The sequence below is a fragment of the Triplophysa dalaica genome, chromosome 19 (genome assembly GCF_015846415.1).
Source record: "Triplophysa dalaica isolate WHDGS20190420 chromosome 19, ASM1584641v1, whole genome shotgun sequence".
Lineage (NCBI taxonomy): Eukaryota > Metazoa > Chordata > Actinopteri > Cypriniformes > Nemacheilidae > Triplophysa > Triplophysa dalaica.
Genome location: NC_079560.1, coordinates 11,113,720 through 11,130,873, shown reverse-complemented (window position 1 = coordinate 11,130,873; position 17,154 = coordinate 11,113,720). Strand labels below are relative to the sequence as shown.

The 17,154-nt window shown below is 42.5% G+C and overlaps 1 protein-coding gene across 11 annotated transcripts in view; it reads left to right on the top strand.

The window, feature by feature from the left end:
• nrxn2a (neurexin 2a) overlaps positions 1-17,154 on the top strand; it is a 286,021-nt gene that overhangs the window by 86,906 nt on the left and 181,961 nt on the right. For 7 of the 11 annotated variants that reach the window (XM_056730656.1, XM_056730657.1, XM_056730666.1 and 4 more), the window contains 3 exons: positions 9,775-10,076; positions 11,733-11,777; positions 14,550-14,711. In XM_056730656.1, the coding sequence (XP_056586634.1) occupies positions 9,775-10,076; positions 11,733-11,777; positions 14,550-14,711 (509 nt within the window). The remainder of the gene's footprint in view (positions 1-9,774; positions 10,077-11,732; positions 11,778-14,549; positions 14,712-17,154) is intronic. The other 4 variants (XM_056730667.1, XM_056730663.1, XM_056730664.1 and 1 more) reach the window with 1 other exon arrangement.

Below are 17,154 nucleotides of genomic sequence, written 5' to 3'. Positions count from 1 at the left end.
ATTAAACAAAAAATGTCATATTTAATTTCTGTGGCTCAATTATGAATCGCTAAGACATTTACATTTATGCATTTGGCAGACACATATATCCAAAGCAACTTACATTACATTATCCTATATATTTATACTTAGGTATGTGAAATCCCCTGGGATCAAACCCACAATCTTGCGTTGTTAACGCAATGCTCTTACTACTGAGCTACAGGAAAGACAGTATGCTCAAGTGAATGGTACTTTAAAAATATGTATCATTTGAATGTGACTTTCAGGACAATAAGTTTGTTAACTACATTTTAAGGTCCAGTGTATGAAATGTAGCGGCATCTAGTGGTGAGGTTGTGAATTGCAACCAACGGCTCACTCCCCCCCACCTTTCAAAGCACTACGGCAACTGACACAGAACTAAGATGATGTCACATTTTTGTTTCTTTGCCGAAAGAAAACGTATTTACGAAACACGCTCTTTGGAGAAGTTAAAATAAACAACCTGGCGATTCAATGTTAGGTGATCTGTGGTGTACTGTATGTAGATTGAAATATAGCTCATGCTAAGGTAGTAAAAACATTATGCTTTTTTTTGTAATGTCTTTATCCACTTCTGAAATTTTTTTTATATATTATATTGCATTTCAGTCAATAGATCCTCCAAAAAATTAAACACAGCACTTTTAAGAAGGCATCTCTAAAATTATAGAACAAAAATATGAGATCATTGCTTACAAAAATTCAAAGAAATGGAAATACTTTCTTTCTAAACGCTTAAACTACTGAGAAGTTTGTTAAAAATGTTAGGGAAATGAATTCATTTTAAGGTAAATTAGTCACATCGTATTTCTTATGGTTACGACTAATTCATCTTGATCAAAAATTTGTGTACACTACAATCTTAATGTTGGAAAATTTAAAATAGATTTTTTTATTTTTCTTTAAATAGGCCTGTTGTATAACCTTATACATAAGTTATCCACATTTAAACCTACAGTCTGTATATAGATACAGTAGCCTTAAACTATATTTGTTTTTTATGTGGTGAAGTGACAAAGTACTCAACAGTTGCTAGCTTTTATTCTGTGGCCTGTAACTCATAGCTTGTAGTTCCTTATAATTAGGTAAAACTCTTTATAATAACCGTGTCTACAGTATCAAGTGAAGTACCAGCGTAAGACAAATGATCTTCTTACTAGCTTTCTAACTGCCTAAACACATCCAAATTGACCCAGTTTACTTTCTGAATAAATGATCCTGGTTTCATTGTGATTCATCAGTTCTTTTATAGAAACAATTATCTCTATGTATTTTGTACAAAATATTTTATGTTCTTCACTTCTTCTGATAAAATGCTGATGTGGCTACGTAGTTAAAGTGATATTTCACCCAAAAATTTAAATTGTAGTTTGTCTATGTTATCACACTCTTATTTCTCTCAATCCTGATCCACCTGAAAGGACCAAAAATACAAATTCTGTCTTCATGCCATTCAAAACCTATACAAGCCTTTTGTTCTGTGGAACAGAAGAGAAGATATTTTGAAAATCCTTTTTTGTGGAGGCCAGGGTTGTTCGGTTACCGACATTCTTCAAAATATCTTCTTTTGTGTTTTGCAGAAGACAGAATGTCATACTAGTTTGGAATGACATGAGGTTGAAGTAATGAAGAAAGAATTGTCATGTTGGGTTGAACTATAACTGTTAACCCTGGTAGGGACACATATTGAATATTTCATTTCATTCTACAACATGTACATTTATGAAAGTGATGTGCACTATAACATCTTAAAAGAGCACGAGAAAAAGATGATTCTATTTAATGTAGTGTTTAAAGTTAGCATATGGAAAAATACTTTATTCAGACCTTTTCTGCTTGTTGATGTTTTGGAGTCACATTTTTAAAATGCATAGAAGCGTTTAAGTACATTTAAGTACATTTTCTTCTCACCAGTCTTACATCTGAGGGAGTTTCAAGCTGCACTTTTAAACGTGTCTAAAGCTCCTCTGATATAGTCCCATCATGTCACATTGGTTTATTGTTAGAAACATTACCTTATACTTAGTCACAGCCCTGTGTTTTGTGGGTCACTCTGTGTCTGCGTCACACTGTAGTCGATGAAACATCGAGAAAACTCGTATGCACACACAGCTCAGCAGGGGCTTCGCCTCTGTCATATCTAAAAGACTTCCCTGCAACATGGGAGGTCTGGTTGTTGTGGAACACGCTCTGGCTGTTTATTCTCCACTGAACCAAGTGGGACCATGATAAGATTCTGCCTCCGTAATTTTGCAAGGCCACATTTCCACGGTGAAGACGTCTGGTTGGCTGGTTCATGCCCAATCGCTTCTTTCCTAAATGATGGTCTGAGCCTTCTTGCTTGAAGAAATATCACAAGCCTTCAAATTAAAGTTATGCTCTGTTGGGTGAACCTGAAATTGAATATTTTAAACTATTTTTAGCAGCTGCGCAGGTAATGTATGAAGATCTCAAGGACGAATATTACTGTATGTCCTGGTGCTGCAAAACATCCTGTGGGAAAGATAAATCGCAGAAGAGAACTCTTGAATGTCGTGTAAGCGAGACGACAGTGACATTGAACGGAGAGAATAGGTTATCAGATATTTTAGCAACCTAAACATTTATCATCAAAATGTGTCATATTTTTCAACTTAGATTTGTTTTATTTTTATTTCTCTTAATGGTTTTTTCTATTAATGAATGAACTTCCAGAAAACGGCCAGCTATTATAGGCCACACATACAGTAAGGGAAGGAAAAAGAAGCGAACGAACGTGATGTTTTTTAACTACCCAGAATTCATGATGATAAGATATTGTGACAGGCTTCCTTCCAGTCTCCTATTTGCTTAATGACTGTATTTTTCAAATCCTACTTCGTTCATCAAAGCTTCACATCTTACGGTGGTGTTCACCAAATCGAGCTTTTATTTAAACGTAGGCCGTGTTTTACTCGAGATCATTTCTGACAGCCGGTTTTCAGCCCGTTTAATTGCACGCTCGCAGTTTAATTTCAGAACAGCAAGCTTTACATACACAAATGACCTTCACGATTAGCCGATGCGATTGGTGCTCGGGGAGATTAAGCTCATTTGCATGTGTGACATCACTCACCTCTGCGGTACACGTCCACGTGGAGAAAGATGCACGACAGGCTCAGAAATGAAAGCGGAGGGTGGCGAAGTGGGTTTTTGGTTTTCACGGCGTGTATCATGTCAGAGACATGCACAATGATTCAGGCTTGCAGCTGTCTTGTCGTGTTAATTTATGCTTCGTTTATGCTTCATTTAAGCCAGTGGCTCTAAACCTCTCATTAGCCAAAATCACATCAAAGCTCAAGATTCTTTTTTACTTGTAAAACACGATGTGTTTGTGTGTTTTATATGCATTCCCATTTCATTCATTTTCTGTTTGCACTTTCATTCAACATGCTTGGTTGGGTTAAAGACAGTCTATAAAGTACTGGTATTAATTCAAGCGCACTTCAGGACCGAAGCTTGTTGCCTTTTGATACTTTACGCCGGAAACTTCAGAGGGGTAAGGCCTTTCAAAAATACACGATAGGAACTGTCGGTGACATAAGCAAACGCGGATTGACCGAACACAGCACCGATCATAGCATCCTCCATCATTCGGTTGTTTATCGTTGTTGGACAGACATGCTTAAATGACGTTGCTGTTGACTGTTTTATGTCAATAAATAGTTCCTTTTGCCAGTGCGAATGCTTGAGGGAAAACTTAGTTTGAATAGCACAGCCCTCTTTACTTGTTTCTGAACTTTGTTCCTCAACTTATTCGGTTGGAAAGCACCTATTATGGCTAGTAAAAAGAATGTACACTCCCACATAAAAAATATTTCATAGTAAGTGAAGTACAATGTATTTAGAATAGTAGTTGTAGTAAAAATTGTAGATTCAATAGACCACTTCGCAAGATGTAAACATTTCTGGTGTAGTTTTTTAGATTATATTCTTTTTTTAATCTTACATATTTGATAAAATCCTAAAGATATTTGTTTAACGTTTTGATTTGTAATTTGATTTATAAATGTTTTGTTGGTTGTATTTTGTTGAAAAGTTTGTGTGGTCCTAAGAACTGAAATCTGATAGTTCTTTTGGACTAGAGTTGAAGCAGCGTTGTTTATATGTTCCGGAGTGGTCTATAGTGTTTTTGAACATTACAACAGTAAATATTCAAGTGTACTACACGATCAGTTTTCTACAGTTAATACTACAGAATACTAAAGTATACTACAGCTATTATAGCATACTATAGTATTTTTCATGTGGGCTGCCACAAATTTTGCTTATCCTATTCTGTTTTCAGATGACATATTTGTGTGTAAGAGAAACGTCTCGGGTTACGTCTGTAACCCTTGTTCCCTGAGAAGGGAACGAGACACTGCGTCGCCATGGCAACGCTTTGGGGAACGCCTCAGCGTGACCAGCTCTGAGCACGTGTGTCAACATCGTCCAGTAGTGGAACGCTACGTCATAGATGACGTATTGACCAGGAGGTATAAAACGACATCCGAAATAGTGAACTTCAGCTCGAAAAACTTCGAAGCAAAAGGCTTACAGGGATGTAGGGAGTATGGCAAGGTGACGCAGTGTCTCGTTCCCTTCTCAGGGAACAAGGGTTACAGACGTAACCCGAGACGTTCCCTTTCGAGGGAACTCGCACTGCGTCGCCATGGCAACGCTTTGGGGAACGAAATACCCAAACCGCCATACGCCCAAATGCCTGTGTGTGTGTACAAAAATGTCACGTGGAAGACACAAGCACCTGGGCTCCCGGGGTGAGATTCATGTCCAAACTATAGAATCTCACGAATGTGAGCGGAGAGGACCAGCCTGCCGCATCACACACGTCCCGCATAGACGCCCCCGACCTTAAGGCTACGGAGGCCGCCATACCCCTAGTAGAATGAGCTCTGACATCCAAAGGCGATGGTCTGCCAGAGGCTTCATAGGCCAGAGAGATAGTCTCAACTATCCATCTGCTGATGGTTTGCTTGGTTGCCGACAGACCTTTCTTCGGTGAACCAAAACATACGAAGAGCTGCTGCGCTTTCCTCCAAGCCGCAGTTCTGTGTACATACTAGTCCAGTGCTCGCACTGGACACGACAAATTTAACCTTTCCTGGTCCTTGCTCCTGAAAGGTGGAGGACAGAATGCTTGCAAGGTACTGGGTCTCGGTACATCATCCATAACCTTAGGCACGTATCCTGCCCGGGGGAAAAGGAACGCCTTAACCAAACCAGGAGCAAATTCAAGGCACGTAGGGGAAACCGACAGGGCCTGAAGATCTCCCACTCTCTTGAGAGAAGTAATAGCCATCAGGGAGACTGTCTTAAGAGTAAGAAACTTAAGAGCGACTGAATGGATGAAAATTCCCGGACAAGCGCTTAGTCTTTGTGTAATTCCCTGTCTAACTTGTTCAAACATAGCTCTTTTAAAATTTGCTTTTAATTTAGCAGAGCTGTGATTGATATTTCTTTCTCTACCGTTCTCTTCCCAGGTAGGTACCCTAGTGTAGCTCACAGGCCTCAACCTGCGAGCACCATGAAGAAACTGTAGAACCAAGGGGTCTCTACCACAGGTATGCCCCCTAGCCGAACATGAAAGGCAGAAATGGCTGCCATATACACCTATAAAGTAGATGGGGATAAGTCCGCAGCAAAGGGATCTTGTAAGAACTCAAGCACTGTAGAAACTGGGCAGTTACAGGGTCCAAACGGTGAGCTGAACACCAAGTAGTGACGACTCCCCACTTCAAGGCATAAAGCTTCCTTGTAGAAGGAGCTCTGGAATTAAGTATGGTCTCCACAGCCTCAGCTGAGAGACCAGTGTCTAGAAGGCTAGCCCTCTCAGAGGCCAAACCCATAGTTTCCATAACTCCGGGCGTGGGTAATGTATCTGACCCTCCGCTTGAGAAAGGAGGTACCTCCTCAAAGGAATCTCCCATGGAGAGTTCTCCAACAGGTCTAAGATGTCTGAGAACCACACTCAGGCCGGTCAGAACGGGGCTACCAACAGTAGGTGAACTCCGTCTCTGCGCACCCTTTCCAGAACTCCCGGGAGTAGAGCGATCGGGGGAAAGGCGTACAGGTGAAACCTCGGCCACACCTGTGCCATACTTACCTGAGTCGCGAACAGATTTACCTCTGCCCAGCAAAACCTCATCCAAATCTGCTCCACCACCTTGGGTGGAGTCTCCATTCCCCCGGCCTCAGCCCCTGCCTCGACAGGATGTCTGCTCCTCGGTTCAGGTGACAGGGGATATAAACTGCCCTCAAGGAGAGCAGCTCCCCCTGAGACCAAAGGAGGATCTGAGGTGCCAACTTGTATAGTTGCCGTGACCGCAGACCCCCCTGGTGATTTATGTATGAGACCACAGCTGTGTTGTCTGTCCTGACAAGCGCATGTTGGTCTCTGAGTTGTGGGAGAAAGTGTGTCAACGCCAGAGACACTGCCATCATCTCTAGGCAATTTATGTGCCAAGATCGAAATTGGCTCTCCCATCGGTTTTGGCCCCATTGGCCTTCCACAACAGCTCCCAAACCTGTGAGTGAAGCATTGGTTGTCAGTGCAACGCGCCGACAACTGCTTCCCAACACTGGTCCTTGGGAAACGAACCAAGGTTCTTTCCACATTCTCAACGTGTGCAGGCATCTGCGTGTCACTTTGATAATGCGCAACTGGTTGCCCCTCGGGGAAAACCCTTTGGTTTTGAGCCAACACTGTAGAGGTCTCATATACAGCAGGCCGACAGGAATGATGTTGGACGCAGCTGCCATGAGTCCCAACAGCCTCTGAAAAAGCTTTACCGTCAGTGATTGGCCTAGCTTTATTCTGCAAACAGCTGACAGGATTGCAACAATACGAGCAGGCGTGAGCCGCGCCTGCATTGTGAGTGAATCCCATATTACTCCTAAAAAATGGTTCTCTGTACTGGAGAAAGCACACTTTTCTTGGTATTCAGCCTCAGCCCTAGCTCCTCCATATGTGCGAGAACAACATCTCGATGTTGAACCGACAGATGCGATTTTGCTAGAACTTCTTGTTCCATCACCAGAGTCTACTCAGGGCACACCTCGGTGTACAAAACCCTGTTGAAGCGGGGTGGGCGGATTTGAAATTGGATCCGGTAACCCTGCTCTACCGTGCGCAGGACCCATTGTGACACATTTGGTAGACTTTTCCAGGCTGCCAAATGGTCAACTAAGGGGACTAGCCTCTTGGGGCCAGCCTCTGGTGATATTATTACGGGAACCGCAACGGCTCGGCAAACCTCGATTGGCAGAGCCGGCTGAACCCTCTGGGGACACCGAGGAGGAACGGGCACCGTATAATGAGGTGCGAGCGCACGCTCCTCGGGGGGAAATGGCTGTCAGGACTTTTACTTGTTTTCCCCTTTCCTCGCCTGGATGACTGCCCTCAGGTCAGTCCTAGGTTTGTAAGGCTGCGGGTGAAATTTTCTTCCTGAACCCCCATCCTTCTGGGGTGGGGCTCGGGAAGCAACACTCTGCTTCTGACGCTCACGATAGCTAGTGGACGCCTGTGGCTGTTCTCGCCCCGCCGCCTGGGGAGTTTGTCCGCGGCGGGGGAGATAAAGTTTAAATGCCGCAGCCTGTTTCTTAGCCTCCTCGAACCTTTCAACAACGGTATCTACAGCGTTGACGAAAAGGCCCGTAGGGGACAATGGGGCATCCAGAAGAAATGCTTTGTCAGATGGTTTCATGTCTGAGAGGTTCAACCATAAATGCCTCTCAGTGGCTACCATAGCGCCCATGGAACGGCCTAAAGAACGAGCAGTCTCACGAGTAGCACGGAGAGAAACATCCAAAGCATGACGGACGGGTTGTAAAACATCCGCCGCCGCCAGTCCCGTGTCGACCAATTCACGTAGCGCATCTGCTTGATACGCCTGAAGTAGTGCCACAGAGTGTAAGCAAGCCCCGGACTGCCCTGCTGCCGCATATGCCTTGCCAATCAAAGTCGATGTCACCCTGCATGGCTTTGATGGCAAGGTAGGGGCTTTTAGGGACGAAGCCGTGGATGGAGACAGATAGCTCGCAAGCGTCTGTTCTATTCTCGGCATCGCCCCGTAACCTCTTTCTTTATAGCCCTGAACATTAGAATAAATGCAAGTCTGTGGCGTGAATACTCGTGCGGTATATGGATGCTGCCACGACTTACACACCTCCTGATGTAGGTCAGAAAAGAAAGGGAGTTTGCGTCGTGAGTGTTGTGTGTTATGCTTGAGACATCGCTTGTCCATCTTATTCTCAGGGCGAGCGTTAGGTTTATCTTGCGGCCAGTCTATTGTTAGTTGGGCTACCGCAGCTGTCATGACTTCCACCAGATCGGCGTGAACCGAAGCAGCAAGAGGGGGAACACAATCTAACTCTCCTGCTTCGATACCAGTTATGTCTACATCCTCAGATGCAGAACTTTGCCGAACCGGACTCCCTCTCTGAGCGGGAGAAACCGCAGTGCGTGCTCCCGACTCAGCAGAGAGAGAGGTGGAAGCTACGGAGGGTAAAGAGAAGCCGGAGCATGTCTCTTCAGCCTCCCTGACGTCCATCTGCGAGCCCCACGAGCGAAGATTCCGCTCTGCCTCGGCAAAAGCGGGACCATCACCACGCGGAGCTCGCACCTGGCCGTGCTTATCAAATAGTGCTGAACGGGAACGGAGCGTACGCTGTGGTAAAAGTCCACAGGCTTCACAGTCAGCTCCCTCGAGCGCTGACTGTGCATGCTCCGCTCCCAGACAGACTACACAGAGATCATGCGTATCATTGCTCGTGATAAAACGTGAACAAGGAGGAGCACAATGTCTGAAACTTTTCTCTGACATGTTAGCAAACTGGCTAACCAAACACACTTCTTTTACAGAACACACTCACGCTTCTTTTAACTAGACAAACACACACTACACACAGAGCCGTTGCTGAGAAAAAAAGAGCTGAAGTTCACTATTTCGGATGTCGTTTTATACCTCCTGGTCCATACGTCATCTATGACGTAGCGTTCCACTACTGGACGATGTTGACACACGTGCTCAGAGCTGGTCACGCTGAGGCGTTCCCCAAAGCGTTGCCATGGCGACGCAGTGCGAGTTCCCCTCGAAAGGGAACTATATTGTCAGTTTAGTTAAAAATCTTTTGACAGTAAAATTCAAATATATTTTAATTGAACAAATACTTTATTTTTAATGGAATAAAATAATTGAGCCTTATCAGGTTTGATGGTTTTGTGAAATGTGGCCGTATAGTCGCCAGGTATGTGCACTGTACCCGCATGGGCGGGAGCATTGAGCAGCAGCCAATAAATTATCAGCAAGGAAGTCTTGTAATAAACAATTCATGTCCATAATATTTTGTGTATTGATATATAAATGTTCTGTATTTTTCTTATTCTCACTGACATTTGAATATAACACTAGAATAAAATGCCTCGATGAAAATAACTAGGTAGTTAAGCTGATTGGATGTAAGCAGATATAACATGACTTGTTTTCCAATTTGTGCATGTGACGTTCAACGAATATCCTATAGACACTCATGTTCTGTTTTTACTGCCCTATAAGTAACAGTAAACACTGCACTATGAGTCTATGAATGTATGCCGAGCAACAAGCTTCATCCGTGTGCGCTTGGCACCAGAATAAAAATGTCAGCTAATGCCATGATCACACCCCTGGTCCACATCCATCCCGTATCTAACGACCTTTCCCTGACTTCTTTCTATCTCCCTTCAACAAGGCCAAGCGGAGTCAGTGGCCACGTACAAGGGTAATGAGTTCTTCAGCTACGACCTGTCCCAGAAGCCCATCCAGAGCAGCACAGATGAGATCACGCTGTCCTTCCGGACTCTGCAGCGAAACGGCCTCCTGCTTCACACCGGCAAGTCGGCAGATTACGTCAATCTGTCTCTGAAAAGCGGAGCCGTGTGCCTGGTCATCAACCTGGGCTCGGGCGCCTTCGAGGCTCTCGTGGAGCCGTCGGACGGCAAGTTCAACGACAATGCATGGCACGTTGTCCGCGTGTCCCGCAACCTGCGTCAGGTAACGTCACCTTTAGGGGTTTGCCGGCTCCAATGGGGCCTTTTTTATTTATTTATGAGTTCATTTATTGTAAACTTCTATAGTATAGACGCATAGATGAATAGTTGCAGAATTAATTTAGAATATTCCTATTGTTTAGATGTCCTGAGAAATGATACTGTGTCAGTTAAATCTTGCTTAATCTTTACTTTTTAGTATCGTTCACATCTATAAATTATGTTTCATTGAAATAACCAATGTGATTCTTTCTAGCCTTTATAACCGAAACAGCCCAACACAATAGTGTATTGTTTGGGATAAAGACAAACTGCAAGAGGACCTGATTTAATTGGAATCAGATGGTCTCACAGGTGGACCAGAGAACAGGTCCCTATTTAGGAGCTTGTACACCTAATGATGTTAGTCTCCAGATATCTGACGACGTAATGTATACCAGCAAAATAGATTTTCGCTTTACACTCATAAGCATCAAGATGTGTTTACCTCTGATTTAGTAAGTGCAAAATATTTCTGTTTTTGAGCCCTCAGAGGGATCTAAAGTCTCTTCTTCACTACAGGATTGAAGTACCATTAAGCCACAGGCTCCCACAGACATAGAGCAGCAGTGACAATTACCTTCCGGTTGTTACTAACCAGCGTGGATGTGTGTGTGCGAGTCCCTGTTGAAGAGGAGTGTTTAGATTTGCCAGCTCCATTCAAGCCCGGGCTGAGCCGCTCGGTTTTGTCTCAGTGATTAACTCCACAACAGTGAATACGCTCCAATTACGCCAACAAAAAAAATCAATTTGCATTCAGCGAGCCTTCCATCTTCTGAAGAGGGGCAATGTTTACTATTAATCATTTAACCTAAGAAAAAAGAGGTGTCTTTGTCACAGCCTTTAAAAAAACCAGTGCTCATAGTCAAGGCAGATTTTTTTGCTCCCATTACCATGATTGTTTTCAATCCGTTATTGCCGGAGAATGATTGTAAGATGGGGCGCATCGTATGGACGCAGAACGCGGCGCCTGCTCGCGCTGATTATTTCTCCGTTTGACTGCCGTAACCTTTAGCAGGAGCCGGGGGCGCACCTCGCATCTGTTAACGAATGAGCCGTATTTTGGTTTCCGCCGCCGCAAATGATCCTGCATTGAGCTCGCCGACACCAAGCAGGCATAAACAGCCAAATAACGGTGTTGACATTTTTGTTTTGATGTCATTCATTTACCGTAAATAACTATGGTACTGCTGCTCCCATTCTTTACTGTAATGCTGCTGCCGCTCTCCAACCCCCTCCTCCAGAACCCCCTCAACATCCCCGAACCATCTTTGTTTGACAGTTAGTTAAACTCTCTCTCTGTTTCTCTCCTTTACTAACACTGAAGTGGATTTGTCATTGTTTATCTTCTGCCTTAACACCCTCCAATACTAACATGAAAATCTCCATGAAATGTGAGTCATCTGTTCACCGTTGACAGTGTCCAAAATATTCGTTTTTTTCTACCTGATAAGAGATGTTCTAATGGAGGGTAGTCCTTTAAAAACAAAAGACTCATCCCGTGGCATGGTTAAATTTGCTTAAAGTTACTAGTGAATTCATCTTTAATAGTTTTCAAGCTTCTGTGGAGTTTATGGTATGTAATTTTACTCTCCCTCCCTTGTTGTTTCTTTTTTTGAAGCGCGCAGGGGTCGGACTCCCTACGGTAAACAAACTGCATTATATGGTAGATATCACATTCTAATTGTCTAGTTTGGTTTGGCCCTTTCTTTTTATCTCTTTTTGCTTTTACTGTGCAGAAACGACAAAAGACAATTTTAAAAATGGCATCAATCCCAAGGTGCCATGCAAAAGTTCATTTTTTGCCATTTGCAGTTTTTTATGTATGTTTATTTTGGATACCATTCATAATTCCCTTCATTCATATCCTTTACATTTTGAGTTGTAAATGGCTTTTCATAGTCAATAACACATTATATTTGGCTGTACATTTCTGCAGTGGACATAAATGATGCTATAAGATTCTGTAAGAGTCTGAACTATGGTTGACACTGGGCTGATACAACTTGTCTTTCTATATTAACAACAACAGACTGTAATGGTTAAAGTAAAGTGGTTTATGCTAGTGTTAGCATTGATGCAAGGTAGCAGAATCATATCCAGGGAACTACAATAGAGATATATTTAGGCATATGCAGAGTGTTTTAGCCAATGAAGTTACATTCATATCAGTATGAAGGTCATACATAAAGGTAATCCAAGGATAACCCACAATACGTCAAAATGTAAGTTCATCTACATTAATACATACAAACCATTTGTTTCCTATAGCACTTCAGGGTTTTGCATTATTGCAAAGCAGATCTATAGACAACGCAATTTTTTAGCAAACAGTAGAGTTTTAAATGAGAAAAATCAAATAGAAATAAGAACAAATATGTTCTGTAAAAAAATCTTAAAATTCTGTAAAAATGCATAGAATACATAAAATACATGGACATACTGTATAATATAACTGTCTATAAGATTTTAACACAGTGAAGGTTAATCACATTCGTACATGCCAAGTATCAAAAAATGGCAAAGATATCTCTGCATGTGGATCTAGCCAGTGTCAATCAAAGTGAAAAAGCACAGAATAACTTGTAAAACATTTTAGACAAAAAAATCCCAGAGACATAAAACAATCAAAACAAATGTTTGACCACAGCAGCGTTTCTGTCCACTTGCTCGGTTTGCTCTCATTCTCTGCTCTTTGATGTTTGCTTTTATTATGTTGCAGTAATTCATACAAAGATTACTGCGCGCTGTATGACGTAGCATTTAATAATTCTGCTTTTTTTCTTTAGAATGTGTTCCCCAGCCTTGTGTTTGTAGAGCCACAGGAGAGAAGGGTTACGAAGGCTCACGTTCGTAGAACATTAGACATGTTTTCCATAGCAATAAAAACGTGTGACTGCAAAGGAAATTGTTTGTTGATGTTTGTGTGTTTTAAGTGCTTAAAGAAACAGTTCGCGCAGCTAGTGTGCCGTCGTGCGCTCTTTGTAATATTAAGCTTCCTCACAATTTCAAATGAAAGAAATGACCTTCGGCAGACGAATGGAGGTGTTCTGCTTGAGCACAAACACTCCCTGTTTATACGAAAGGAAAATGACAGAATCGGATAAAAATGATTGCCGCCTCATACCCGCTGCCACCTCGCTGTTATTAACCCTCCGTCTGGAGTAGAGAAAACTGACTGACCTGTCTTAACCCTTCTCCTCCCGTGACAAAGCGGCACACCTGCTTTTTTTGTTGCGTGTCGATTCTTGTCATTTATTTCTTCAAGCAGTTGATAACGTGCGGAATTTTCTTTTTCCAAAACCTTGTTTTGCGTATCAATGTACACGTGCTTGTTTTTATTATATGGTTACGCAGCTTCCACACCATTTTGCCCCGCACAATTTGCTTTCAGCGCATGAGCGAGTAACTATCCCTGTTGTTGTTTGCGGTGCAGTACATCGATATTTTTGTTTCATTTTCCTTTCCACCTCTCGCTTTCTCTGCTCTATCTCTCTTCTAAAGGTTGGGACACGGAATGGGTTTCAATTTCAGGACAATGTGAGCCATCTACAATTTCCAGCAAACATGCAGCGTTCCTTCAAGATTTGCCTACTTGTCCACAGTAATAATAATGTTCACGCAATATTTGACAGTATTAGAGACGGAATATGAATCCTCTCTGTCTGTCGGCATGGAAACACCTCAAGCAGAGTACTTATTATGACTATAAGAAAAGCACCTGTTTTGGATGTCTGCCAGCGTTTCCTGCCTTTATTATTTCCAAATGTGTCTTTTTGGCACAGACAGTATCGGCTGAATTAAATTGAGAGCACCGGCGTCGTGACATGTTGCTGGCTCCCATGTTACGTCCTGCAATTGTTGCCCACGTCGTCTCGACGCATATCACGCATGGCTTGTGTATTAACCAAACTAAAAGCTTTACGCCACTAAAGTATTTGTGTTTAAGACATCACTTTTACGAAATGTGTGCAGTTTACCCCAGTAATTTATCAGAACTGATCACTAACAGTTAAATGCAACCTATGTTATACTAACAACCATTTTTGTGTCTGAATCCCCCCTTTTTATACTAATACTGCACAGTCACCCTTAACATCACTTGCTAACCCACTCAACATATAGCAAGTCCCGTCAGATCCCGAAGACCACACCTCCCCTTCCCGTTTCTCCTCTCCAACACACGACAAGCACACACGACAGAGCATTCTCCCATTCAGACAGCCGCAATAGCAGACATAAAAATGGGTTGCGTTTCGCTAACGTATGCATACAGAACCAGAGGACCCCCCTCGTGAAACACACCAGGTTTAGGCTTGGGTTTCTATTAGAGGAAGCTGTAAAAGACAGCGTGTGTTGCTTACTCGAAAGATTTCCCACGCTCTCTCTCTCTCTTTTCTTTTTTCTACTCTACCTTCATTGGCTTTTATACGTACAGGTAACGATATCAGTGGACGGGCTGCTGACCACCACAGGCTACACTCAAGAGGACTACACCATGCTGGGATCTGATGATTTCTTCTACGTGGGAGGCAGTCCAAACACGGCGGATCTGCCCGGCTCTCCCGTGAGCAACAACTTCATGGGCTGCCTCAAAGATGTAAGTGCGGCCCACATCCGTCAGGAACGGTTTGTTCTTTCCTTTCACTCTCCTTTTGCAGTCCGCCTCAAAGACGGCCCGAAAGTTTCCCGAGAACTTTATTGATATTCTTTGTAGCTCGTAAGCGTCTGTCCTCTTTTACCTCTTCTTTATCTGTCCTCTCGCTTTCTTCTCTTTCTCGTCCGTTCACACCCCTGCGAGCACGTCCCATAATTTATGTCATGTCTTTACCGTTGAAGTTTCAGCTTTACTATCCTGACAGCCAAATTAAAAATTGATTTCCTCTATGGATCCCCATCCGACTGTCCCAGACTCTCCATCTCTGTCTCGTTGACCCTGGACTCTATTAATCACCACTCGTCTCTACCTGCTCAACCGTAAAGTTACTATCAGTGGTCCGATCTTCGCTAGAAGCTTGAGCGCTCCGAACTCACCACTCTGATAGAGACAGATACACATCTACATTGTGAAATGCTTTTTTATTCTGATTGTATTAGAGCAAATAGCTCATTGTAAAGGGATAGTTCACCCAAAAATGAAAATACTGTCATCATTTATTCACCCTCAGGTTGGTCCAAACCTGTATAAATGTCTTTGTTCTGCTGAACACAAAGGAAGATATTTGTAAAAACAGATCTGTTTGGTAGCAGACATTCTTACAAATATCTTCCTTTTTGTTTGACATTAATACAGGTTTGGAGCACCTGAGGGTGAACAAATGATAACAGAATTTAATTTGTTTTACTCCCATGGACCAAATTATGGGTCTCACAGTATATCAATATTGACAATAATTGGGATATTAAAAACAAGGATTAGCAATATTGCGTTAATTCCACAGATATAATAATATTCAATAGTATTTAATATATATATAATAATCACTGGCCAGTACACACTATAAACAAAAGGTGAATTCGAATGAAAGCATCATTTATTTTTTTATACATTTCAATAGATATCATGATGATAACGCTATATCTTTTTCGCCAACGATAATGCTTAGGGAAATATTGTGGGATCGTGACAGCCCTTGCCCTAATAAGCTATACTGTAGTAGCTGTATGCTAGGAGCTGTGCTAGTTGGCTAACAACTTACAGCTAGGTAGCACTGTTTACCAAATGTTAACTGATGCCATGTAAAGTAATGTGTGATAAGCGAATTATTAACATATTCAATGATTAAACTAAATGCGTCATAAAACTTTTTCTATCATTTTTTGAATCATGCACTGAATAGAATACATATTTTAAGTTAATTAGGCAATGGAAGAGACTCTTCTCAAGCAGCGTTTGTGCACAAAGTTATCAGGCATTGTTTTAAAATTGCATTTGATATGTGATTAGCATGTTGGCGCTAACAAAGCAAATATTTGAAAACCGCAACACTCATTTCTTGGTACAAATGAACTCAAAAGTTGTAGAACGCTAGAGTAAAATTGTTACACAAAAATGAACAAGATGCTGTTTCGGGTGCCAGTTTGAGGTTCGGAGCCTGACCCTTTTCGACCAATCCCCTTTCTCGCACAAATACAGGATCGTGGGGTGTTAAAGGCGGGGAAGGATAAATCTGTGCTGCCTTGAGAATCAATCAGATACAGGAAGTGAAGAAAACAGTGGATTCGGACGTGCCTCAATGCCTTCCTACCTTAGAATTAATCCTCGGAATGCAGCATTTTTCAGTTTTCAAACACAGCCTCCAAGGTGTGAAATAGCCCTGACCCTAACTACGAGAAATAGTCATAGTAATGCTTGCCTTAGCAGCACCACGCGCTACGTTTTGTGAGATGAGGCGTAAGAAACATAAGACACATTTTTTTAAAGAAGTATGAAAGTGCTTAAGGGACATTATAAAGAAGATTGAGATTAAAGAGCTACATCACAATCTGATAATGAAGCAGGACGATTAAAAACTCTCAGGTTTGTGCTATCAGAGGGGGTGTGAAGCACGTTCTCGTTGATAGATCCCACCGATTTTTTTTTGCACGGTCTCTGGCAGTAATTGCATTTTTCATGTTCTCTCCATCTGAGGCAGCACCTCTTGTTTTGCTCCAACCTCTCCTTTTATTTTTCTGTCATGGGGTTGACGAGAAACATGGCCGCCTTGTGTTATTTTCAGAGACACTCAAGTTCACACCCAGCAACAAAGCGTCAGTCATCATCTCTGGACTGAGAGCGTGGCTGGTGTAAAAATGAAAAGTGTGTTTGCCGCGATGGGCTGATTCTCCCATCTGGCTGCGGAGACAGCGCGCACGTGACTCCAAAAACGAATCAACCCCAGGGGACGCTTTCACAACGCTTGTATTTGTAGGAATGTTATTTTAGGAGCGGTTTGTCTTTGTATCACATTGCGTGTGTGGGCTGGGAGAGATCGTGCAGTATCGTCGCATCAAGCCTTGATGGAGTTTTTTTTTTGTTGACTTGACTTAATGAATGCATTTCT